The 27,889-nt window shown below is 43.7% G+C and overlaps 1 protein-coding gene across 1 annotated transcript in view; it reads right to left on the minus strand.

The window, feature by feature from the left end:
• SYT14 (synaptotagmin 14) overlaps positions 1-27,889 on the minus strand; it is a 162,601-nt gene that overhangs the window by 126,842 nt on the left and 7,870 nt on the right. The window contains exon 2 of the mRNA XM_073672006.1: positions 8,373-8,420. Within this exon, the coding sequence (XP_073528107.1) occupies positions 8,373-8,420 (48 nt within the window). The remainder of the gene's footprint in view (positions 1-8,372; positions 8,421-27,889) is intronic.

Raw genomic sequence — 27,889 nt, forward strand, 5'->3', positions numbered from 1 at the left:
GGACTTGAACTCTATAGCGCCACCTATTGGAAGCAGCAATCCTACAAGTCACAATCAACCCTTTAACGAGTCGTGCAATGTGACTTAGGATAAAAGCCAATTCAGAATCTCAATTTGCAGACACGGTGTTTCGGGCTGTTGGCCCTCGTCAGTGCAAAGTATGAGAACTGGTTCGGCTGCTCTCCACATAAACTCAAGAGGCACATGAAGCTACATTGAGGGCCTATACGAGGGTGTAGGTGTCATATCATAGAACCATAAAATAAGGATCCGTAATAAGACCAGTTGGATAAAATTTGAGATGTATTAACTCTTGAGTTTCAATTGGGGATTTTGGGCACAATGCCCAGAAAAATTCATCCATTAAGGCCATAAGTCACTAAGGTCCTCAAGTAATTCTAACCTAAAATGGTTCAATTCGTACAGCCTGACATAAGAATGCTCTATATACACGTAAAGTTGTCTTTACGAGCACATTTTCCATCCTTGTGTCTTATCTGAAACTTTATTGGCACGGTGACTTTGCCCAGATCTTCACAGAGTGGCTTTATTAAACCGACTTCTCCGGAACAGATGGCTTGCTGTACCGTACTTGTGATCGCGATTAATTTTAGCATGACTTGTTTACTAATGCTCGCTGTTCCTGATGCTAAAAATCTGTTTCTTTCAGTCAACAGGAGTTTTATGTCGCATAGAAGCCTCAGAAAATGCACATAGGAGGTTATCACAAACCTGTCGAAGACAGTCGAATAACCCGAAACCCCAAAAATATAGCGTTAGTGTCTAAAATGTATTAAATGGGTTGTCTTATGGCGACAACCCATCTCTATAAGTCATAGTAGGGAATAAGGATGCCATAAAGCAAGATCTTGCTGTAGTAGACCCTTTCTAGCTGCTATGTAATACGCTGCCTTTCCATTCACACAGACTTGTTTGCTGTCCCTCCTTCTCAGGCAGCAAGAATCATAGACACTTGATACAAACAGGTGGAAGAGGGTAGGAACAAGAAAGTCTGTTATATGCATACATTTTAAAAACTAATCACTAATTTATTTTCTGATATTTCTAACATGGAAGTAACTACTGGTGTAGGGTTCTGATAGGTGTGACGTGCAGCTCCTCAAAGAAATGAGGTAGGTGTAATGATCATAGTGAATAATAGTTGTAAAGAGTGGAAGGGGCAATGGAGGAGAGTTTTATGTAGCTCGCTGAGAGAGATCTTCCAATATGATCATGGTAGGGTGAAATCCTATTCCTAAGTTTGCCATGAGGCCCCATAGTTAATAGTTACACCTCTGATCCCTAAAATTGCTTGTTTTCTTACTTTTGATCATATTCCGGTTTCTCACTCTTTTATTTTGTATGAGACATGATTTTGACAATAGGAGCCCAATAGCTGTTGGACAAAAGCTCATTTGGACCATAAACATGTGGACTAGGCTCACCATAGATTGTGTGTTCTGGATGGGGACGGGGAAGTATGCAACTGACAAGACTCCTCTGGCTGTGGAATATCTTCTGTGAGAACAAAGAATGGACATGTTGAATTTAAACAAGCCCGATCCTTCTTTTCCCTGACTAATCGGAAAGCTCCCATACACGTAAAGTAGTAGGGTTTAGTCAACTTTGCTCTTTGATTACAAAAATCTGTATTTTTATCCTCTTCTGTTTCCCATAGATCCCTGATCTTCTGGAAATTGACCATCCTTCCTTCCAACCCTGGCTTAGTCCACTGATTCACCTGTCCTCCAAATTTATTTCTTTTTATTTCTTTTACTTACTCATACAGTGCCATTAATTCCACAGCGCTTTACAGACATTATCCATGAAGTTTACTACTTATGAGTGTTCCACGTAATACCTAAGGACAACTCAATGCTATTAGTGCCAATCCCTGCAGATATACAGTATCTGATTGCTGTTTTCAGAAGAATAAACCATATTTGTTCCTATGTGGCTCAATTCTGATTTATGACGTAATTAGTAGAAGCACAATTATTGGTGAGAAACCATTACTGGTTAAAAATACATTAGAGAGGATTCTCTATGAAAAGCTATTGGAGATAGAGGGGTCTATATACTGTTCTTGAACATGGGCCGTCTACTTTCTCCTTTTTCTGCCCTTGGTTGTCTTGGCTATTTGAGTAGTTATTGGTCCTTCTTACGAAGAAGAGGGTGGCGTAGGGAGTCCTACAAGCATGCAAATTTATCTAGAAGGAAAAAACGGGAACTCTATTACCACCAACAGATAACTACAATGTCTACCCAATTATCTCACCTATAAAACGGATGTTCCAACTATTAAAGGGAAATTGCCATTAGGATCAACTCTCCTAAGCCGTCCATATGGGCATGCAGGTCGTAGAAAGTTGAATAAAATGATACCTTGATATCTGCGATCCGATGTCTTGTTCCCGAGAAATCCACGTTTTTCCTAAGATGTAAATGAGCTGTTAAGATCTACGGGCCGGACATAGATCTCCCTAAGAATCAGCCTCCAGAGCTTATTTAAAATAAAAGGAGGAGCTACCAGGTGAGACATGTAGATCAAAAGAGCAGACTGTCAGCCATTACATGTCTGACATAGCTTTATTTGTAGTTTTCATACATTTTCTACTAGTTTTCCCCAAGTACCTCGAGTTCTACCGTTGTTTGGAATATTCTGTCTGTAGACTACAGCAAAAAGATTTGCAATGATCTGGTCCGGCATCCTGCTTAGTCCTCCTTGGCAGCTGGACCAGGGCAGGCTTTAACTTTTACAGGTGGCATCCTTGACTCGGCATCCTGGGCACCCCTAACGTTGTAAGGCTAGTAATGCTGGCCACCCAGGATGCCAGCCGTAGAATTGGAGATTGCTGACGGAGAACTGGCCTGGATGCCTGACCACGGCAGTGCAAATCTTTTTGGTCAACTCTGCTATTGACACATCCTGGGGTAGTTGGCATTTGATTGGTGGGGATGAGACCGTTGTGACTTGCATGGATCAGCAGAATGGGGGATTTTTATCCCCAATGGGGCACTTTTACCACCATTAGATTTGGACGGCCCGACCGCCACTCTATTCATTCTATGGGGCTGCCAGATAAAAAGGAGTGCAGCACTCGGCAGCCGAATAAGGAACGAATGGTTCGTAGGTCACACTTGGGCACTCCAGCTCCATTCTAACAGGGGTAAAAGTTGCCCATTCTGCCAATCCGTGCAGATCTCAGACTCCCACCAATCTATAAATTATAACCTAAGGTGATAAAGGGGTTGCCTGGTAAAAACAAGTTAAGTTTAAGGGAATTTTGTAAAAAACATTGGAAAGTGGGAAAACGCCTTCAAAAAGCCTTAAGGCATGACTGAAGGTTATCAGCGAAATCAGTGACACCCATCTACAGATTGTACTGTTTCGGAGCTTTTAACCCTCATTAGCATAGAGTGTTCACTGTTGCGGAGATTTTACCCCTCATTAGCACAGAGGGTTTTAGTTGGCGAAGACCCCTGAAGTGAAAGATTATTTCTGTAAGAAAAAAATCAATAAGATCTTACTGGATCTAATATCCATGTGATAAAAAAAAACGACAAAATAGCTCTTCAGATATAATCCAAAAAAAGGACTAGAAAAGTGATTTATTTTGGAAATGAGCCAATTCCAGTAGGCGTCACAGCTCCATTGATCGTAGAAGGTTTATATTACTAAGTGATGCATGGAGATTTACATGTATTAGACTCGGTGCTGCAAATAATGGTAATTGGGAGTGAGGGTCCGCCAGCTGTGGTATATAAGCTAACAGCTTGGCTTTCTTACCTTCCCTTTTTACAGACAGCAGATTTGTATAAAAGACACGTGCGAGCTTTGTTAGTAATGAAACAATATATATATGTTCTGCGCCACATGATGTATTATATGGACTTTCCATAAAAGCACTAACCCACCGATCACGCTGGTCCTAATCCAGACATGCCAACAATGAGTGCACCTCTGGAAACAGCTAAAAGTAGCCAAAGGGGAAGGAAAGGAAGCTTTTACTAATGCTATTGCATTACAATTAACCCAAAAGTGACGGTACTGAACAAGACGCCACATATAGGAGGGTCCGAGGTGCTTGGGGACAAAGATTTGGGCCCTCCTGCTTCTTCTAGGGCTGTCTGAGCTTTCTCTACAGACAGTGCTGTCAATCACCAGATAGGTAGGCGTGGACATGCAAAACAAGTTGGTGGAACGTTGCACTGAGCTGTTTAGCCACACCCAGGGTGCACCGGGCACCCTAATTAGCATGGCAGCAATTAGAAGAATATAGGTGCAATTTTTTATAGGGGCTCAGTCCCATACAAAGCTAAGTGCTTAGCCTACATTGTCATATTGGGCTTACTGAAGCCCCCTAACTTCTAAGGGAGAGTGTTGTGTTCACGCTTAGTGCCCTGCGCAGACGTCACGGTGCAGAGAGGGTGAGGAGCTTAGCTCTCCACATCAACCTACTGTGTGAGCATTGTGATTGCGTGCTATCTGCTTCCTGCTTTATATGAAGGTTTATTGCAATCCTGCCTTCGATGATAATAATAAAGCTATGAGCAGACAGAGTTTTTCAAGGAATTTTTAGAGCGGAAACTAAGTGGAAACTCTCCAAATCCTTCTCAAAAATGTAAAACTCTTCAAAAACTTTGGAGGTTCTGCTCTGAAAACTCTGCAAAGAGACTGTGCACATACCCTAAGAGGAGTGCTGACCCAAACCATGGTATACACAGTACAATCTGGAAAGTGACATGAAGTGTCTGCTTTATGGGATTGTCTCATCTTGTTAAATAGGGAGAATTGCAAAGTTGTTGTAAAAAAAACCTGGAAATTTAATAATTTACCTCCTATTAAAAAATCTTGCCTGTTCTCAAGAATGGACAAATTTGTATCTCTATAGTATTCTCATTGCCTAGGTTACCGGCCACCTCTGTATTTTATCAGTGATTGCCGGTTTCCTAGGCAAGGAGTGTGCACTAACAAGCTCTTTGCTTAATCCGATGCCCCTCCAATATTGCAAAGGCAAAGTAGGACCATTGGGGAACGCAGCTTTTGGGTCAGACTTCAGTAGTGCACTGGTCCCGGCAAGCAAGAGGCAGGGGAGAGGTGTGCTCCTGAAGAACCCTTTTGATGTGAGTAGTTAGTGTGAAAAATAAAAATAAAAAACAACTAAAAAAAATACTGCAAAATATTTAAAAGTATGAAAAATCATAAAAACATAAAGCAATAGGTCACTTGTTGATGACAAGATTACCTAAAACGTCTTTAATCACACTAGAGAGTCATACAATTTCTTATAATGTTACTGAAAAAAAAGTTTAAAAAAATCTGTAATATTTTCCACGTGTCAAATGAATGTGATTTGGTTGGTCGGTCAAGGTTGGAAGAACAAGGAGATCTTTTATGTTTAGTTGCAGTGTTACGCATCATATGGTCTCTTTATAATCCTCCGCTTCATTACACAGAGCAGAATGTGCTACTCAGATTTTATCAAAGGCTGCAAACCACTCCCTGAAAGGCAGCGAGAACAGTCCACTCCATTAACCACGACGCAAAGAAAAGCTCAGCTGGCGAGGGGGACGAGAGCACAAATTTTACGAGCAATAGGAGATCTGCAGGCATACAATACATAATTAAGGACAAAGGAAAAACTTTTGCCAAGGACTGCCGTAACCTGGAGTTTTTCTCCTTTGAAACAAATTTGCTCTGTGCATGGCCTAATAGGCAGGAGAAAATCTACCAGATGGATAAAATGTCATACCCCCTCTCCAAAATACTTCTTACTAGTTGTGCCAGAATTAGGTGACAACTGAGAGTAAGGCAGATCAATTCAAGTGACTCCGGTCCATCGGCCAGGTCAGTGCTCTGTGACCACTGGACAGGAGCTCTGCGAATATTTTACTTTCCAGGATCCCCGGCCTTGGTTTTGATTAGCCGGGATGGAGTGACATCATCTAATGATGATGTGGTGCCAGTCCTGGCTAATCAAAAGCCACGCCGGGAATTTAGGAAAGTAAGAGATTCTCGTGCCTCCCGCCTAGCGGCCACAGACTACTGACCGGGTCGATGGACTGGAGTCCCAAGAAACTGTCTGCCTCGAGTCCTGTCAATCGATCTACGTAGAGTCCCGTCAATCAATCCGCCTAAAGTTCCACGAATCGATCCACCTAGAGTCCCGTCAATCAATCCATCTAGAGTCCTGCAAATCGATCCACCTAGAGTCCTGTGCATCGATCCACCTAGAGTCTCGTCAATCGATCCACCTAGCGTCCCGTGAATAGATCCACCTAGAGTCCCGTCAATTGATCCACCTAAAGTCCCATCAATCGATCAGCATAGAGTCCCGTCAATCGATCCACCTAGAGTCCCGCGAATAGATCCACCTAGAGTCCCGTCAATTGATCCACCTAAAGTCCCATCAATCGATCAGCATAGAGTCCCGTCAATCGATCCACCTAGAGTCCCGCGAATAGATCCACCTAGAGTCCCGTCAATTGATCCACCTAAAGTCCCATCAATCGATCAGCCTAGAGTCCCATCAATGGATCCACCTAGAGCCCTATCAATCGATCTGCCTAGAGTACTGTTAATCGACCCACCTAGAGTACTGTTAATCGACCCACCTAGAGTTCCGTTAATCAATCCACCTAGAGTTCCGTTAATCAATCCACCTAGAGTTCCGTTAATCAATCCACCTAGAGTTCCGTTAATCAATCCACCTAGAGTTCCGTTAATCAATCCACCTAGAGTTCCGTTAATCAATCCACCTAGAGTTCCGTTAATCAATCCACCTAGAGTTCCGTTAATCAATCCACCTAGAGTCCCGCGAATCGATCGGCCTAGAGTCCCGCCAATCAATGCACCTAGAGTCCTGAGAATGGATCAGCCCAACTCTAGTGACAATGTAACCTGATAACATACTACTCACTGTTTATGATATCATCATCTTCCCGCCATGGCCAATTTTTATTTTTGCTTTTTTTCTTCCCTTTTTCCAAAAGTCAGAACTTTTTTAAATTTAAGTTAAATTAAAGTTAAGTCGTAGTTTTGGATGATAACATATGCAGTATTTTACCATCTAAAGTATTGAAAAATGGGAAAATAAAAGAATAAAATCGAAATGGGGTGAAATGGTGAAAACATTTTGCCTTTTGTGGGTGGAGGTCGTTTTTACATCATGCAGTATGCAGTAGTAATGACCTGGTAATATGACTCTTCAGGTCAGTCCGATTTCAGCAATCAATACAAAACCTGTATAACTTTTTTTTTATATATTTTATTGGTAAAAAAAAAAAAAAAAAAAAAACAGAATTTTTGTAAAATAATGTATTTACGTCGCCATTTTATGAGACCTGGAACTGATTTTGTTTTTCTGTTAATGGAGCTGTTGAGGGCTTGTTTTTGGCATGGCAAACTGTCGTTCTCATTAATACTATTTTGAGGTACATAAAATGCTTTGATTTTATTGCATTTTGTATTGTATTTGATTGAGAAACACTGGTGCATATATCCATGCCTATGTGTCTCTGCTTATGTAAGTAGGCCTACTAGTTTGTATGGCTGTATTTACAATCTATGTTCTGTCCAAATGTACTTTGCAAAATACAGGAACAGATCTGATATCAGGGTGTGTTCACACTGAGTCTTTTTGCTGAGTTTTTGGAGCGAAAACAGAGCACAAACTCTCCAAAATCCTTCACAAAAACTCAAAACTTCTCCTTCCGTTCAGTTTCCACTCCAAAAACTCAGCAAAAAGACTAGCACACAATCCCTTTTCAGAAAAATGTTCCCATCTCAAGGGCAAATAAAGAATGACTGTAACTTAAAGGGATATTCCCATCTCCAAGATCCTATCCCAATATGTAGCAGGTGTAATAATAATAATATTAGCAAATACCTCCAATTAATAATGTAGTATAGTTCTTCTGATTCGCTAAGCCACTTACCTATGTGCAATGCATTGCAGTAGCTTAGGTATCCATGGTTATGAGCAGTCTAACTAACTGTCACTATATGAGTGGTCGTAACCATGGATACCTAAACTGATACAATGCCCCCGCACATGGGGTAAGCGATATAGCGAATCTGAAGAACTACACAGGCCTAAGTGGTCAGGTGAGCAAATGATGCGGCATCATCACTTCCTGCCCCTCCAGAGACCACCGGAGAGGCCTGTGCTAGCGCCACAGGGGTTAGAGCCAGCTAGTAGATATTCTTAAATTCAGTTTTTTTCCATCCTTTCATTCTTAACATTTATTTTTTAAGGACAGAATTCCCCTTTAAGGCAATATATAAAATACATAAATACAACCCAAAGTGGTGCCGAATTGTGAGGAAATTATGTTTTGTACCAATATGTCAAAATTTGAACACTTACCTTTTCTAATACAGATTAGTTCATGGACTCCACAAGTTCTTTCCCCACCTGCAAAATTGAGACACAAAAAAAATATTTTACTGAGTTTCGTATTTAGTGATCCCCACAGTCATCATTTAGAGACAAAATATCATCCGCTTATTCTTATCGGGCTTCTCTGTTCCAATAAATCCTAAAAAAAATAATGGTTCAATCAGTCTTCCACCAGACATCACCAGTGGTGCTACATCGAGGTCTTTTGGGTTTCACTGAGGTGTCCTTTGTTTTGATGGGGATATAGCCCTGCAAGAAGCAGGATGTTAACGACAAAGAGCAATTCGATTTGTGCCACCCTTGTCCGGTGTCCAGTTTAGTCCTCCATGCTAGCTGGTCTCACTTCTACGTTGGGCATCCTTATCCAGTTAGCCTGGGCACCTCCAGGGCTTACTCTGCCTCACGCGAAATCATAACGTTGCAGCGTTGCAGAGCCTAGTAAGCGCCAGTGGTGCTCAGGATGACGGGTATTGAAGTGAAAACCAGCAGCCAAAGAGAATCGGACGGGATGACCGACCAGGTTTGCAAGAATCTGCTTGCTCATCTCTATTATTTACAGGGATTTTGATTAACCCCATATATTTTCCTGACATTTTTTTAGTTCCACTTTACATCAAAACCGTGGTTCGTAAACAGCTTACAACACAGCAAAGGGATCTCATTATCAGGAGAAGGGTATAAAAAAAATCCCAAGGTATTAGATATCCCATAAAACACTGTAAAGACATCATCAAGAAGTGGCTTAAATTTGGCAGAAAAATGACATAACCTAGAAGTGAACATCCCTCAAAAATTGGTGAAAAGAAAAAAGGATATTGTTCCGGGAGTCTGCCTAGAGGTGTACAGCAACATTAAAGAAGCTGCAGAAATTTCTGGCAAGCATTGCATGTGACAACAATATCCTGAATTGTTAATACACTGACGAGCAAAAGGGTAAGAATGTTTTGAACTTTTTTTAAATAGTGGCAAGTCAAATTTATGTATGAGATAGACAATCATCTTGGCTATAAAATGATAGTAGCCTTCGAAGCCAGAGTCAATGGTGAGATATGGCACCTGAAAGTCAAAAGTTCAAAATATTGTTACCCTTTTGCTCGTCAGTGTATGTCTGACCTGTCGGGTAGCGTGGTAAGGCAGAAGCCTTTTCTTACAAAAACAACATCCAAGCCTGGCTATGTTTTGCCAAAACCTACATCAAGTCAGTCAAAAGCATGTGGAAAAACCTGATGTGGTCTTACGAGACCAAAGTTCAACTTTTTGGTCATAAAAGGTGTGTTTGGTGCAAAGCCAACACTTCGCAAAAGAGCACCATACCTACAGTGAAGCATAGTGGAGGCAGCATTATGCTTTGGGGCTGTATTTCAGCACCGGGAACTGAGGCTTTAATCAATGTGGAGGGAATTATTTACAGTTCCAAATATCAGTCATTTTTGCACCAAAACCTTTAGGCCTTTGCTAAAAAGTTGAAGAAGAAGAGGAATTGCACTTTTTAGGACGAAAATTACTCTTAAGCATACATCCAAACCAACAAAAGATTGGCTTCAGAAGATTGAAGTTTTTTAATGTCCCAGTCAGAGCCCAGACCCGAATCCAATTGAAAATCTGTGGGTGACCTGAAGAGGGCGCTGCACTCGCAATCTGACAGATGTGGAGCTACTGCAAGGAAGAGTGGGCAAAGACTACCACACTGGTAGACTCCTACCCCAAAAAAAGACTGAATGCTGTCATAAATTCAAAAGGATACTTCAACAAAGTATTAGTTTAAGGGTGTGCATATTTATGCAACCACATTATTTTAGTTCTTTATTTTTCTTTTTCTTCTTGAAAATATGTCAGTTCATATTTCAATTGAATTGTGCAAATTATGGGCGACATTAAAGGTGGAAAAAATTCTGAAATTATTCTTCTTGTTGTGGTTTTTCACATGGCAAAAACCTGACATATTAACAGGGATGTTTAGACTCTTTATATCCACATATTCACGGTATGTCCAACTATATAATCAATTTATTCACAATGACCAAATTCATCTAAAAAAAAAAAAAAAAAGTAACAACTTTGCAAAAGTCAATAAAAATATCCTACCACTTTGCATCTCCAGCTCCTATGCAAACCTATGTGTCTCCATGGTTACAGACTACAAACAAATCCTGCTGTCGATTTACGGTTGATTTCTTGCTTACCTACAAAATGTCTAGGGAATACACAGGTGACACTGCAGGATCAGACGACACAGCGTTTGTTTGTAGTCTGTTACCATGGAGACACATTGTCTACAACTCATATGCAGAACTTTCTTATATTTCTATATATTTTAATGTCACACACACAGAAGGATTCATCATTTTACTCCAAAATAAATTCATAAATTGTGTTCCAGAGTAGCAAGAACATCGAGTGAGAAAAGCCTCGGTACTGTCAGGTCTTTTATGGATTATACCAGATCTGGTATCTCTCTCCTCAGATCCTCCCTGTATACAATGCTGTACCGGAGTTTCACTGAAGTCCTCCGCGACTGTACAGTAATTATAACAATGAAAGAAATAGAAAAGTATGCGTTTATCGACCTCGCGTAAATCTATACTGCGCGATGACCTCATAAACTTCATGGGTCGTTAGTCATAGTGAATGTCAAGGAAAATCCATACCCGCGCACTTACCTAGCCATTATTTAGGCTTTTCCTTCTTCTGTGCGAATGACACATCATATGCTGCTTTAGTCTTATATAGCATTTATAGCATTTAAAGGGATTCTCCGGCAAGAACGTATACATTGTGTTACATGTCCGTGCTTCATCCGATTTGTGGATCAAACTTGGTCCTTCAAGTGTTTAAGTCCATAAAAAAAAAGGGTAGCACAAGGGTATCATGCCGTTTTTGCTATTTAATGGGTAAGGTCTCATCCAGACGTCAGTGATTTTTCATCAGTATTTCTATGCGAAAACCAGGAGAACACAGAACAGGTGTCAATCTTATAGTTTTTTTCTGTAAGTTTCACTCCTGGTTTTGGAAAAAAATGGAGACGTGTCTGATTTTGATCCCACGGGTTGGATCAAAATCGGCACTGCAAGTCTATGGGTCTGTGAAAAAAATCGGACCGCACTCAGATGACATCCGAGTGCAGTCTGATTTTCATGGACAGAGTGGAAAAGGTGGATTAACTTTTTTTTTCTCTTCACAAATAAGAAACACTGATGCCACTCTAATCAAAGTCTGATCAGAATAATTGGTCCGGTTTCTACCCTTAGACCATGTTCACACGTTGCGTTTTTGCTGTGTTTTTTATGCAAATTTAAAGCTGCGTTTTACAGCACCAGCAAAAGCTATGCGATATCAGAAATCTCATGCATACACATTGTTTTTTTCTTGACTGAATTGGAAAACTGCTGCTTATTTTAAAACTGCAGAATGTCACTTCTTTCAGCGTTTTTAATGCATTTTTTCAACCATACAAAGCAATGAGTAAGTGCAAAAACTAAGCAAAAAATGCAGGTATCGGGTTTTGCTGCATTTTTAGTGAAAAAAAGCATGTACAGCAGTATGTGAAACCCATTTGTTTTTGTGATTTTCCCATGTTTAAACCATAATATCTTGGTGTTCTCACGTGAGATAGCAGTTAGGATTAATTCAATTAGTGATGAGTACAAATTAAAACATTGGCTGACCAAGGTGTGAAATTAAACAATATCTGATCAACTCAAGGGCTGAACAAAGTGTGAAAGTAAACAGTGTCCTACAAACTCAATGCTCTACCAATGTCTTAGGTAAACTATTCCTGACCAATTCACCTCTCCCCGCTGTTACATTTGTAATTGTGTAGTTTTATTTCTGTATTCATGCTTCTGTGGTGGAAGCAAAGCTGAGCTTTGGGATCCTGAAAAGCGCAGCAAAAAAACACAGCAAAACCTGCTTTTGTAAGCAGCTTCTTTACTGCCAAGAGAGCAGGTTTTTGCCTGCAGAAAAAAACGCAACATGTGAACATAGGCTAAGAGAGGTTTTTAAGTCAAAAGCAGGCAATGGCCGCAGAAGACGAGTGTTTCTTGCTTTATGCATTCTTAAAAAGTGATGGCAGTCTTGTTTGCTGTCACACTGATATATTATAAGGCGTACTACACCTGCAATCCTCCCCCTTGAAACCCTCATAACAAAGGGCCTGATGTCTGCAGCCAGATTACTCCTAATGAGGTGTTTATTTGGTCTCATCTCCCTATTAAAGGTATATTAATCCAACCGGGGGATGTCTCCGGGGACAGCACGTGACGGGTATACGAGAGACAAACAATGCAGGGACATCTGTGTCTAATGCACGCAGCTTCGTACAATGACACCGCCATGCCCAGATAGATGTACCGCCAAACTGTGCCTGACACATGAGAAACCAAGGAAGCGTCACAAGTGTCTCAATATTCAATGGATTTCAGCAACCGATCATAGATCGTAGCCAACATTCAGAGTCCGGGACATAAATAATTAAAGCATCAGCGCTGGGCCGCATTCTCCTCTGCTGAGGGACCTATTCCCAAATAAATAATTGAGTAAGGACCCTTGCCAATGTTACAGTGGTGGTCCAGGTTTGCACTGCTAGTCAGTTTTCTGAATCATGACAATGTCTGGTGCACACACTGTCAGCACTCATCAGTATTACCAATGAGAGTGGGCAGTCACATGACATTCCGCCACATTGAGGGAAGCCAAGCAAGTCTAGTTGGCATGTGACCGCACATGTGACCACTTGCTCTCACTGGTAATACAGGTGAATCCTGACTGCACTCTATGTGACTGCATACTTTTAGAAGACCAGATAACCCCTTTAAGAGCATTAAAGTTGGATATTCACCTTGCCCGAAAGCCTAAAGTCCTTGCTAGATTTGGTGGTACCGACCGTCCATCCAAAGCATATGGTAGTGTCTCAATTTTCCCCTATCAGGGGAAAGAAAGTTCAGGCATGCTGACTTTCAATATGTCCAATCCTTTTTTCTAACAAGAGAAAAGCCACTACCAGAGTTATGTAGCAGAAAGATTATTACTCTTCTCCCCTAACTGTTGGCCAAACGAGAATTTGGCTACCAAACCATTCAGAATTGTAACATACATGTACATCAGGTCCCATTTTATAGCACTTCGGGCCCGATTCCTATGCACCTGTCCCTAACTGCAGCGATAGGATCTTGCTCTGATCACTGCAGTCTAAAAAGGAACAGTACTTTTTACAAACGTTGCATAAATCATTATCCCAGGCGAATATAAGAAGTTTTGCAATACACCTCATCAGAGAAATATGCCTATTTCTCCACTTATGAGCCACTTCCCTCTCTTCCAACTGCTTCCTGAACTGGTCATCCACTCTGAAAAAAACTGCTCAACTACGTTGCTCGGAAAAGACAGACCGCCAACTCACTGTGTTGTCATACAGTTTAAAAAGCTGGAAAGACAATAGTGCAATAGGGCCTTATCTGTGCAAAAATTACATTGGGTGGATCAGAAATTTGCTCACCTGGGTTTGGTTGGGCGACCATAACCACAGACATCGCTTGTAAAGATTGCTGCAGACCCACATGGATGAAAGATGAACACTGAAAGGAAATGGATGGAGCCAGAACCACGATGGAATGAGAATGCAGTTTATTTGTCAACGCATTTCGACATTATAAAACTTCTTCTTCAGGACAGCTACATATAGCAGGAATCAACCCATTTTTCCTTTCAGTGTTCACTGTGTTGTCATGTTTCACCTCCTATTACACTATTTGGAAAGAAGAGTAGGAGTGAAAAGCAAAGTGAGAAAACAGACAAAGAGAGACAAAGAAAGATCGTGCTGAGCTTTCTAACAAGTCTTTTACTACAAAGTGCTGGATTCACATCTACACAGATCAGTACTGCTGTATAATTTCCTTGATACCTCTGTGCTTCTCTCTGCGTGCTAACAAAGGAAAGAAGAGCAGGAATACCTCTTTGTGTCCTGATCTGTGTATGGCAGACATCACGCGGATAGTCTCCTGCCACCAGTTTAAAGACCATGGCAATTTGACTTTCCGCAGGTGGGAAAACTGGTGAATATGCAATAATATATGACGTAGAAATTATTCCTCATGTACACCCAGGACGGTTTATTCTATATCTCCTAAAAGTAGTTATATAGTCCAGGGGTCTCAAACTTGGCTGGGTATATGGGCAGCACACAGAAAAAAAATTTATTTGGGGGGCCGCATTCTTTGCAGGACAAAGTGACATTTTTAGTGATACCATTTTTTTTTCTATACACCTTTTGAACATATTTGCTGTTTTATTTTTTATAGCTTGGGTCGTTATGGATGTGGCGATAAATAAAACATGCACTTTTCTTGTTTACTTTAGTTTAGATATAAATCAGCAAAATATTTTTTCATGCTTTATTTTGAAGTTTTTCTGCCAAAATCTTGTAGTAATGTGCCCCACCCTGGTCTGCATCTTGTAATGTCCCCCATCTTTGTCCCCATCTTGTCGTAATATTCCATACTGGTCCCCATCTTGATGTAATGTCTCCCATCCTGGGCCCCATATTGTCGTAATGTCACATACCGGTCCCCATATTGTAGATATGTCCTCATCTTGTAGTAATGCCCCATCCTGGCCCCCCTCTTGTAGTAATGTCCCCAGCCTGGTCCCCATGTTTTAGGACTGTCCCCAGCATGGTCCCCATGTTTTAGGACTGTCCCCAGCCTGGTCCCCATGTTTTAGGACTGTCCCCAGCCTGGTCCCCATGTTTTAGGACTGTCCCCAGCCTGGTCCCCATGTTTTAGGACTGTCCCCAGCCTGGTCCCCATGTTTTGGGACTGTCCCCAGCCTGGTCCCCATCTTTTAGGACTGTCCCCAGCCCGGTCCAGGAGCTGCCGGCAGCTGCGCTTCAGTTCAGTGTATTGCCGCGCAGAGACCGGCTCTCTGCACAGCAATACCAGTGTCAGCCGCCGGCCTATCAGAGGCCAGCAGCTGACATCTGCGCATAGCAGTGACGTCATACGCCGCTGCGCTGGGGAACAGATGTCAGCTGCTGGCCTCTGATAGGCCGGCGGCTGACACTGGTATTGCTGTGCAGAGAGCCGGTCTCTGCGCGGCAATACACTGAACTGAAGCGCAGCTGCCGGCAGCTCCTGGACCGGGCAGCGATCGGGGTCTATGGTGTCTGCGGGCCACATGAAGCAGCCTGAAGGGCCGCATGCAGCCAGCGGGCCGTGTGTTTGAGACCCCTGATATAGACCAACCTCCCCTTACCTCCCTATCCATATCAGTGGCGAGTTGTGAATTGCTCTTTAATCAGCCTCTAGTTGTACGAATAAGAAATGGAAAATGTTCTGAACTACAAAGAAATTCTCAAATTAAACTTTGATGGGGGCGGATTTTTTTTCTATTTTCAATGGAACGTCTATGTGCTACCATGGGGACCGTGAAAACACCGAGCCGGAGTGACTCATTGACCCAAATGACTTGGCAGGATAACTACTCAGGAAGATTATAATCCAAGTATTGCACTCCATTCATATGGTAAAATGTCCCCTTTTCTTATTCTATACTCTTTTCCTTAGGGGGCAATATTAAAGAAATTACTGCAGGCCTGGCATAAATGACACAATGGGCTTGACGCATTAAAAACTGCCCAAAAAAAAAAAATTATTCATTTCTCCATAAATGCTGTTTTCAAAATCAGGACCAGGAAATTGTTTTCCATAGAAGCAATTCTTGGGCTTCACATACAGTATTAAAGCGGTCCTTCATATAGTCCTACCCAGGGGTGGATTAAGAGTAGCAAGGGCCCCGGGCAGTTTAGAAGGCGCGCCCCCCACCCACACACACACACACACACACACACACACACACACACACACACACACACCTGATGTATCACGTGACATGTCACATGATCCCCTGTGATAGATCATGTGACAGTTCACGTGAAATTAATTTGGCACAATATAATATTAATTATAATTATTTTTTTTAGGCTGTGTGCCCACTATGCGTTTTTTAAGCGTTTCCGCAGCGGCAATTCCGCTGCAGAAACACTTAAAAAACGCTTGGTAGAAGGTCTGCCATGTTCCCCAATGATAATCCGCATGTGCTGTGTACATGCTGCAGAAATTTCAGCTGCGGATTATCATTGCGGAAAAATCCGCAGCATTACCAATTATTTTGCGGAAGCGCGGCGTTTTCGCCGCCATTGACTTGCATTAGAACGCATGGAATCCGCATCACTGCATCTGTACATGCAGAATCCATGCGTTTCAATGTGCGGATGGTACCCGGGTCTAGAGAAGAGGAGACTCTCTGGACCTGGGTACCATAGAACCTGTAAAAAAAGAATAAAATAAAAAATATTATACTTACCTTCTTATGGCCCCCGGTGTCTTTATCCGATGCGTCCTGGCTTGCCGGCAGCCCGCGATGGTCTGAAAAGGACCTGCCGTGACGTCATTTAGTCATGTGACAGGTCACGCGACCGCTGACGTCGGCAGGCCATCAGAAGGTAAGTATATATTTTTTATTTTTACCATTCTTTTACGGTCACACTATATATGCCGGTTGCATGGATTTATATAGCGTGACCAAGTTGTCAAGCACTTTCCAAGTGATGCTAAAATCGTTTGGAAATCGCTTGTCAACCCGCATGCGGAAATGCATGTGAAGAACGCTTCACATCCGCTTCTCCCTGGCAGGAAAAACGCATGTACAATCCGCATGTACAATCCACATGCGTTTTTTCTGCCAGGGAGATGCAGAAACGCTCAAAAAAAAATCTGGACCATTTCTGCATCGTGGGCACATAGCCTTACATTAATTGTATGACTCAATATGGAGCCAACGGTGCCATCTACACACAGCAGGAGGCCGCACGTAGCCATCTATACACAGCGGGAGGCCGCACGTAGCCATCTATACACAGCAGGAGGCCGCACGTAGCCATCTATACACAGCAGGAGGCCGCACGTAGCCATCTATACACAGCGGGAGGCTGCACGTAGCCATCTATACACAGCAGGGGGCTGCACGTAGCCAGCTATACACAGCAGGAGGCCGCACGGTGCCATCTATACACAACGGGAGGCCGCACATAGCCATCTATACACAGCGGGAGGCCGCACATAGACAGCTGTACACAGCAGGAGGCCACACGCTGCCATCTATACACAGCAGGAAGTCGCACGGTGCCCTCTATACACAGCGGGAGGCCGCACGTAGCCATCTATACACAGCGGGAGGCCGCACGTAGCCATCTATATACAGCGGGAGGCCGCACGTAGCCATCTATACACAGCAGGAGGTCGCACGGCGCCATCTATACACAGCAGGAGGCCGCACGTAGCCATCTACACACAGCAGGAGGTCACATGTAGCCATCTATACACAGAGGGAGGCCACACGTAGCCATCTATACACAGCAGGAGGCCGCATGGCGCCATCTATACACAGCGGGAGGCCGCACGCAGTCACGCACACACAAACATGTGGCCTCCTGCTGTGTGTAGATGGCAACGTGCGGCCTCCTGCTGTGTATTACTTTTAGTCCCTTTAAAAACAGGGTGGCACATGTTAAGGAGCTGAAACTCCTAAACCCTTCATCCAATTTTAATATGGACACCCTCAAATGAAAGCTGAAAGTCTGAAATTCAACTGCATCTGAATTGTTTTGTTTAAAATTCATTGTGGTAATGTCTAGAACCAAAATTAGAAAAATGTTGTCTCTGTCCAAATATATATGGACCTAACTGTACATTGCAAAGAGTGAAATCCTCACAAAGAATTGACATGCTGAAACATCAAGAAATTAGAAATACGGGTCAACTTCCTCAGAGAGTTGAGATGAGATTTTTGAAACCTTATTCACTTTGCTGCCACTATAATCTGCTGCAGATATTCAAACAGAAATCCGCAAGCAGGGCAGATTTTTTATATTTAATCTAAGAGCAGCATAATGTAAGAGCAGAGATCCTGATTCTAGGGATGTGTCACTTGCTCAGCAACTTAGTAGTAGCTGTAGTTTCAATACAATCAGTGTTTTATTAGCAGGATATTATCACTGCTGGACTAGGTGTCATGTGCACAGCACCCAGACTAATCTATGTAACCCCGCCCCCACCACAGATTGGATGTTTACTTACAGTGTACACAGGAAGCTGCCAATCAGGGGTGTGGGCGGAGTTGTACAGAGCTCAGTGTTCATAGTACTGTTACATCTACTGCAGAGAAAACAGGGATTCTATCAAAACGACAACAAGCAGCCCAGTAAGTGACACATAGCTGGAATCAGGCAGGATCTTCATTATTGATCAGCAGAAATAAAGCACAACATAAAAAAAAGCTCTTTATTTTTGTCTTTTATCTTAATTGCACCTTTTTAGAACAAAAATGTTGCATAATTCGTGGAAAGTATTCATACATAAAATCACTTCGGGTGTGTACTGGAGTACATTTGTGCAAAAAAAAAACTTTAAAAAAAATGGCTGCGAAAGTATGGAAAACAAAAACCACGTTTACATTTGTGAACATACAAAAAAATACAAGCAAACACAAGTAAAATAGACTTCAAAAAAGGAGCAAATCAACAAGATGAATTTGGCAGGGACTACCTGAGTGTCGTCACTAGAGCGGTAGAGATTAAAGGTGAAAGTAATTTTTATTTTTTTATTTTATGGGAAAAAGGAGCAAAATTGTGGATTTTCCGAGCTGCTGCTCAACCATGAAGATCCAGATCGCGAGATGACAGTGCTGCGATTTTTTATTGTGAATGGTTCTTATCCAACGCGTTTCGAAGTTATTCCAAACTTCTTCTTCAGGACATAAGCATGGAATAACTTCGAAACGCGTTGGCTAAGAACTGTTAACAATAAAAAAAATCGCAGCACTGTCATCTCGCGATCTGGATCTTCATGGTTGAGCAGAAGCGGAAAATCCACAATTTTACTCCTTTTTCCTGTAGCACTCTTCGGAAGACCTGTGGATCTGGAGCAGCGGACTGTCTATGTTTTCACATGGTTGTGTGCCCACAAGTTCATCAGGTTAGCATAACATTCATTTTTTTTTTTTTATTTGGATAAGACCCTATTTGCGTTTTTTTGCTCCTAATTTCTTATTTGGCTATGTTCACACATCATGTTTTTTTTCAGCGTTTTTTGCTGCAGATTTTTATGCAAATTTTCAGATGCCTTTTGTAGTACCAGAAAAGTCTATGAGATTCAGAATTCTCTGTTCACACATCATGTGTTTTTTTTTTGCTCAGGATTTTGTGCCTTGCATGGCTTTTTGGAAAATAAAGCATGTCACTTCTTTCAGCGTTTTTTCTGCGTTTTTTCACCCATAGGAAGTAATGGGTGGTGAAAAAAAATGCATTAAAAACGCATCAAAATTTGTATCAGTGTTTTTTCAGCATTTTTGATGTTCTTTTTTTTCACAGAACTTTATGTACATGCGTAAAAAGAGGCAGAAGGACAGTGAAAAAAAAGCTGAAAAAAACGCACCAAAAACGCATCAAAAACAAAACGCCACTGAAGATCAGGTTTTGCAGCAGATTTGTGATGCAAAAAAAAACATGATGTGTGAACATAGCCTTTCATGACATTTTCTGCCTTAGCACAATTCTGTGTAATCCCGAAAAGTCCCGGAATTTGGAACTTTCTACCAAAAACAATATTCCAGTTCCAACCACTATAAAGACGTTATAAATTCTCGAGTCAGAAGTCTGACAGCAGAAAGCAAGTTGTCGGTTTCCAATAACAACCAGCAACATTTTTAAAGTAGCACCAAATGAGTAGAAAAAGAGCAAAGCGACATAATTCTATAAAATCACTGAACTTCTTAGGAAGAGTTGAACTTTGGAATGTTGTAAATATGAGAATTCCGTGGAGCCTTCAGAGACGACATTACACACTGACTTACCCGGGGATAAGCTTAAACCATAAGAAGGGCATTAGGGAAAATACGCTTACGTGCCAATAATAATGCTCGTATCACAGACACTTTATGGGAAGAAATAAAAGTTTTATTTCAAACCTCACTGGCAATTATGCAAATGACTCCTAATGATTGTTTTACATGGCAGGAGCAATTACAGAGGAATCAACAAATAATGCAGGGAGGGAAAATATAAACTGATGGTATAAGTAATGGTGTGTTGTGTTTCGCTTCATTATCTCTTCTCTTATTACTTAAAGGGGTTGTTCAATTCTTTTTTTTCTTAATAAAGATTCCCAGTATCAAGGAAAATAAAAAAATAAATCATTCTCACCTTACTGATCCCTTTAAACTCTTCTTTCAGGGCTGGCTCGGGTCTCCGTGCTTCCTCTTACAGATGGACACATGACAAAGTCGACCTCTGTGCACACAGACATGTGACCTCTGCGGACAATCACTGGCAGCAGCGTTGACCAATGTGTAAACACTGTGGTCGGGGAGTCGTTGTAGTGGTCACGTCTGTCCAGCTGGTAGAGTGAGCACGGAGATCACTTGAAAAAATAGAGTTGGACAATCCTTTTACATATTAAAGGGGTTGTACGGTTAAAACAATTTATGACCCATCCACATGATAGGTAATAACTTACTGATCGGTGGGGGTCCAACCCCTGGGACCAGCACCGATCAGCAGATCAGGGAATTTTATTACCGTTGAAAAATGGAGATGCAGGTCTTATGCCATTCCAAATATTGTCTATGGGGCTGCTGAAAAACCTGAGCCCCGAGGTTGACAGCAGTAGTCAAGCGTGCGTGTTACCCCTTTTTCATGAAGGGGGTAAAAGTTCCCCGTTCGGTGGAAATCCCAGTGGTAGAACCTCACTCTTCCTTACTCTGGTCGTTGACCCCGTTGACTTATACTGGGGTCCACCAGGTCCCACTGCAGTTGCGCCATAGAGAGAAATGATGGACTTTGGGTCATGGAGGCCCCAGTTATGAGCCAAATGGCTGACAACACAATGCACAGATGGCCCAGCGCTGCCAGAACAGAAGCCAGTGCCCATTATTCGGGAAGTCTCAAGAGTAGGAGCATTCATATACTTAGGTATCTAGAGCCCGATCTGATAGATACCCTCAAAGAAACGGGGGAGCTTCACTAATCACCGCGCAATTATCTGAACTCTTAATAGTGGTGAATCTTGTGGTTATGTTGGCATAAAAACATTCTGCAGGGAGGAGGAGGTGAGCTGTGATATCACCTATTGTGAATGGTGGATCCTGCGTTATCTACTGTATATAGAGGTGTTATCAGTCATTATACAGGAGGAGGAGGTAAGCTGTGATATCACCTATTGTGAATGGTGGATTCTGTGTTCTGTACTGTATATAGAGGTGTTATCAGTCATTATACAGGAGGAGGAGGTGAGCTGTGACATCACCTATTGTGGATGGTGGATCATGTGTTATCTACTGCATATAGAGGTGTTATCAGTCATAGCACAGGAGGAGGAGGTGAGCTGTGACATCACCTATTGTGAATGGTGGATCCTGTGTTATCTACTGTATATAGAGGTGTTATCAGTCATTGTACAGGAGGTGGAGGTGAGCTGTGACATCACCTATTGTGAATGGTGGACCCTGTGTTATCTACTGTATATAGAGGTGTTATCAGTCATTGTACAGGAGGGGAAGGTGAGCTGTGACATCACCTATTGTGAATGGTGGACCCTGTGTTATCTCCTGTATATAGAGGTGTGATCAGTCATTGTACAGGAGGGGAAGGTGAGCTGTGACATCATCTATTGTGAATGGTGGATACTGTGTTATCTACTGTATAAAGAGGTGTTAACAGTCATTGTACAGGAGGGGAAGGTGAGCTGTGACATCATCTATTGTGAATGGGGGATACTGTATTATCTACTGTATATAGCAGTGTTATCAGTCATTGTATAGGAGGAGGAGGTGAGCTGTGACATAACCTATTGTGAATGGTGGATCCTGTGTTATCTACTGTATGTAGAGGTGTTATCAGTCATTGTACAGGAGGAGGAGGTGAGCTGTGACATCACCTATTGTGGATGGTGGATCCTGTGTTATTGTCACGCTGTCTCTGTATACTGGAGGTAGGAGGCCTAAGCTGACCCTAAGCTGGGGCCCTGACTAATCCCTCAACCTGGAGGTACTGTTAAAGGTACAGAGGTCCAGGCCGCCAGCGTAACCCCTACCTCCTGAAGATCCCTGCACCTCAGTAATCTAGTCCTGAGAAGGACCCCGATCACAACCAAAGGGAACAAGAAATAATATGCCCAAACACAGTATTTAGACGAACGAGACAGTACAAGGGAAAAACCAAAACCACCTTGCATACAAACAACTTCTCAACTACAACAGAGGGAAAACCAACGGGAAAGGAGATAAATGATAAAGCGAGGAAAGGGAAAAAACACTTCCAAATACACTTATCTCAGCAACTCCAAACACCACGATCCGCTCTGTCAGTCTGAATGAAATGCTTTCACCGACACCTCCCAAACAGACCAGCAGGTATATGAAGGAGTCTAACTACAGAAGCATTGATTGCAGCTGGGCGAGGCTGGACCTCATCTAGCCCAGAGAGAGAGAGAGAATTAACTCCCTCACTGCCGAGAAACACAAAGCACCAACAAGTCAGCTGCGAGAAGTCAGGCTGTGTACTCGTGACGATCTTCGTGGCAACACACCCGTGACAGTACCCCCCCTTCTACGAGGGGCCTCCGGACCCTCAGGGCCAGGTTTATCAGGGTGAGTCGTGTGGAAGGCCCGAACTAATCGGTCAGCGTTAATATCCGACGCAGGAACCCACATCCTCTCCTCAGGACCATACCCCTTCCAATGAACCAGGTACTGAAGGGACCGGCGATTAAAGCGTGAATCAATGACCCTCGATACCTGGAACTCCAAGTTACCATTGACAACCACTGGAGGGGGAGGTAAAAGTGACGGTACCACCGGCGCCACATACCTCTTAAGTAATGATCTGTGAAACACGTTGTTAATTTTAAACGTAGGGGGGAGGTCAAGACGGAATGCCACCGGATTAATAATAGAACTGATTCTGTACGGCCCGATGAACCTGGGACCCAGTTTCCAGGAGGGAACCTTAAGTTTTATATTCCTGGTAGACAACCATACCCGATCGTTCACACTTAGGTCCGGACCAGACACTCTCCTCCTATCAGCCATACGTTTGTATCGGTTCCCCATAGTATTCAGACTCTTCAGCACCCCTCTCCATACTGAAGCGAGTGATGAGGAAAATCGTTCCTCCTCAGGAACCCCCGAAGAGCCCCCCCCACTGAAAGTACAAAACTGGGGGTGAAAACCATATGCCCCAAAAAACGGGGACTTACCAGTGGACTCGCTCCGCCTATTATTAAGAGCAAACTCTGCCAGAGGTAAGAAAGAAGCCCAGTCCTCCTGGTTCTCTGACACAAAACACCGGAGATATGTCTCCAAGCTCTGGTTCATACGTTCCGTCTGACCATTGGTCTGAGGATGAAAAGCCGATGAGAATGACAACTGCATCCCCCGCCGTGCACAAAACGCCTTCCAGAACTTAGACACAAACTGAGACCCCCGATCAGACACCACCTCGGAGGGTACCCCGTGAAGCCTCACAATCTCCCCAATGAACACCTGCGCAAGAGTTTTAGCATTAGGGAGAGCCGGAAGAGCGATAAAATGTGCCATCTTGCTGAACCTGTCCACTACAACGAGTATGACCGTTTTACCCGAAGACGGAGGGAGGTCCGTAATAAAGTCCATAGACAGATGAGTCCAAGGACGCCCCGGGATCTTCAAAGGTAAGAGGGCCCCAGACGGACGGGTATGTGAGGTCTTAGAGCGCGCACAAACCCCACAGGACGCGACAAAAGTTACCACCTCCTTATGTAAGTTAGGCCACCAAAACCGACGCGAGAGGAGATCCACAGTTGCTTTACTCCCCGGGTGTCCTGCAAAAACTGAGTTATGGTGTGCCTCGATCACCTTCTGTCGCAACTGATCTGGAACAAACAGTCTCCCTGGAGGTCCAACAGGGGCGTCCCCCTGAGCCTCCAATACCTCCTCCTCCAGCTCAGAGCATACTGCCGAGACCACCACCCCCTCCTGAAGGATAGGAATCGGGTCGTCCGTATTCCCGGCCCCAGGGAAACTACGAGATAAGGCATCCGCCTTTACATTTTTTGACCCAGGACGATATGTAACGACAAAATTAAACCTGGTAAAAAACAATGACCACCTAGCTTGTCTGGGATTCAGACGTTTCGCGGACTCCAGATATAGCAGGTTCTTGTGATCGGTGATGACGGTGACCGGATGAACTGCCCCCTCCAAAAAATGGCGCCACTCCTCAAAAGCTAACTTAATGGCCAAGAGTTCCCTATTGCCGACATCGTAATTCCTCTCAGCGGACGACAATTTTTTAGAGAAAAAGGCGCACGGATGCCACTTACCAGGGGACGAACCCTGTGACAATACTGCTCCCACCCCTACCTCGGAAGCGTCTACCTCTACAATGAATGGCTGAGACGCATCAGGTTGAATGAGTATGGGCGCCGAGGCAAAACATTTTTTCAAAGAGGAGAATGCTTGACAAGCCTTGTCAGACCACCTAGAAAAATCCGTCCCCTTTTTAGTCATGTCAGTGAGAGGCTTAACCATGGACGAGAAATTACGAATGAACTTTCGGTAATAATTAGCAAACCCCAGGAAATGTTGTAGTGCCTTAAGATTCTCTGGCCGATCCCACTCAAGAACTGCCCGCACTTTCCCAGGGTCCATACGAAAACCGGACGCTGAAACCAGGAAGCCTAAAAACTGGAGTTCCTGTACGGCGAACACACACTTTTCCCACTTGGCATACAGTTTATTATCCCGCAAAATCTGTAACACCTGCCTAACGTGCTCCTGATGAGACACCAGATCCGGCGAGTAAATTAGGATATCATCCAGATATATGACAACAAACTGTCCCACCAAGCGGCAAAAAATGTCATTAACAAAGTGTTGGAACACCGCCGGGGCATTAGTCAGACCGAATGGCATGACAAGGTTCTCATAATGCCCCTCCGGAGTGTTAAACGCCGTCTTCCACTCATCCCCCTCCTTCATCCTAATCAGATTGTACGCCCCCCTGAGATCCAACTTAGAGAACCATTTGGCGCCCACGATCTGATTAAAGAGATCGGGAATAAGTGGGAGCGGATACGGATCTCGGACCGTAATCCGATTAAGTTCACGGAAATCCAGGCAAGGGCGTAGGCCTCCATCTTTCTTCTTAACAAAGAAGAACCCCGCAGCCACCGGTGAAGATGAAGGTCTAATATGCCCCTTAGCCAGACTTTCTGAGATATAATCCTTCATGGCCTGCCTCTCAGGACCAGAAAGGTTATACAACCTAGCTTTAGGTAACTTGGCCTCAGGGAGCAGTTTTACAGAACAGTCATACACGCGATGAGGAGGTAGTTCCTGACACCCATTCTCCGAGAATACATCCTCAAAGTCCGCCAGAAATGGAGGTAAAACCCAAGGAGTAACCGCACCAATGACCGTGTTCATGCAGTTTTTATTACAGAATTTACTCCATTGGCTTATCTCCCTGGTTTGCCAATTAATAACCGGGTTATGCTTAGCTAACCAAGGAAGGCCCAACACAATAGGAGTGGGAAGACCCTCCAACACGTAGCAAGACAACAGTTCTTTATGTATTGCCCCCACTTGAAGTTTTACGTCATGCACAGCTTGCAAAAAACTTCCCTGCCCGAGAGGCCTGGCATCGATCGAGAATATGGGAATGGGTTTAGCCAACTCACTCAACCGCATACCTTGAACCCGGGCAAACCGAGCATCAACCAGATTAGCCCCGGCCCCACTATCCAGAAGAACAGATATCCTCTCAGTTCTCGTACCCACCACCACCTCCGCCGGTACGAGAAACTGAGACGAACCTAGGGACGAAATACCTACTCCCAGATTGCCGTCCACCACACAACCTGGGATCAACAGTTTTCCGACGACTCTTCACTCTGCAATGGACGGGATGGACACCCCCCAATAAAATGTCCCTTTCTCCCGCAGAAGAAACACCTTCCTGCCTTATGGCGCACCACCGGTCCCCTCCCCCGAAATGATGTCCCTCCTAATTGCATAGGCTCCTCAGGACTGACCAGGGGAACCACCATATGAGGGGACCTTGTAGGAGGTGGAGTCATCACAGGGGGTAGAGTTATCCCGCACCTCTCCCGAAGCCGTCTGTCCACGCGAATAGCAAGGGCCATAGCGGCTTCCAGAGACACGGGAGAGTCATACTGTGCCAACACATCCTGCAATTTGTCGGATAAACCATGACAAAACTGGCTCCTAAGAGCCGGGTCATTCCACTGGGTGTCCGTGGCCCACCTACGGAACTCCAAACAGAATTCCTCCGCCGGACGATCTCCCTGCTGGATCCTACGTAACTTAGACTCAGCAAGGGAGATCCGATCTGGGTCATCATATACGAGTCCCAGGGCAGCGAAAAACCTATCCACTGACTGGAGAGCCGGGGAACCCGGGGGAAGAGAGAACGCCCAAGATTGTGGGTCCCCTTGTAGGAGCGAGATGACAATTCCCACCCTTTGTTCTTCACTCCCCGATGACCGAGGCCGCAGCCGAAAGTACAATTTACATGCCTCCCGGAAAACAAAAAACTTGTCCCGCCCCCCAGTGAACCTATCAGGGAGAGCTACTTTAGGTTCTGGTCCGGCTTGCTCCTGAGGATGCCAAACCTTGGACCTAACGTCCGCCAGCTCCATGGACAAACTCTGCAATTGCCGAGCTAGACCGGCTACTGGATCCATGGTAGCTGGAGAAAAACTAAGCTGGTCGGTGAAAATGTCACGCTGTCTCTGTATACTGGAGGTAGGAGGCCTAAGCTGACCCTAAGCTGGGGCCCTGACTAATCCCTCAACCTGGAGGTACTGTTAAAGGTACAGAGGTCCAGGCCGCCAGCGTAACCCCTACCTCCTGAAGATCCCTGCACCTCAGTAATCTAGTCCTGAGAAGGACCCCGATCACAACCAAAGGGAACAAGAAATAATATGCCCAAACACAGTATTTAGACGAACGAGACAGTACAAGGGAAAAACCAAAACCACCTTGCATACAAACAACTTCTCAACTACAACAGAGGGAAAACCAACGGGAAAGGAGATAAATGATAAAGCGAGGAAAGGGAAAAAACACTTCCAAATACACTATCTCAGCAACTCCAAACACCACGATCCGCTCTGTCAGTCTGAATGAAATGCTTTCACCGACACCTCCCAAACAGACCAGCAGGTATATGAAGGAGTCTAACTACAGAAGTATTGATTGCAGCTGGGCGAGGCTGGACCTCATCTAGCCCAGAGAGAGAGAGAGAATTAACTCCCTCACTGCCGAGAAACACAAAGCACCAACAAGTCAGCTGCGAGAAGTCAGGCTGTGTACTCGTGACGATCTTCGTGGCAACACACCCGTGACAGTTATCTACTGTATATAGAGGTGTT

The sequence above is a fragment of the Phyllobates terribilis genome, unplaced genomic scaffold, assembly GCF_046119375.1.
Source record: "Phyllobates terribilis strain yellow unplaced genomic scaffold, ASM4611937v1 Scaffold_3__8_contigs__length_932513732, whole genome shotgun sequence".
Taxonomy (NCBI): Eukaryota; Metazoa; Chordata; class Amphibia; order Anura; family Dendrobatidae; genus Phyllobates; species Phyllobates terribilis.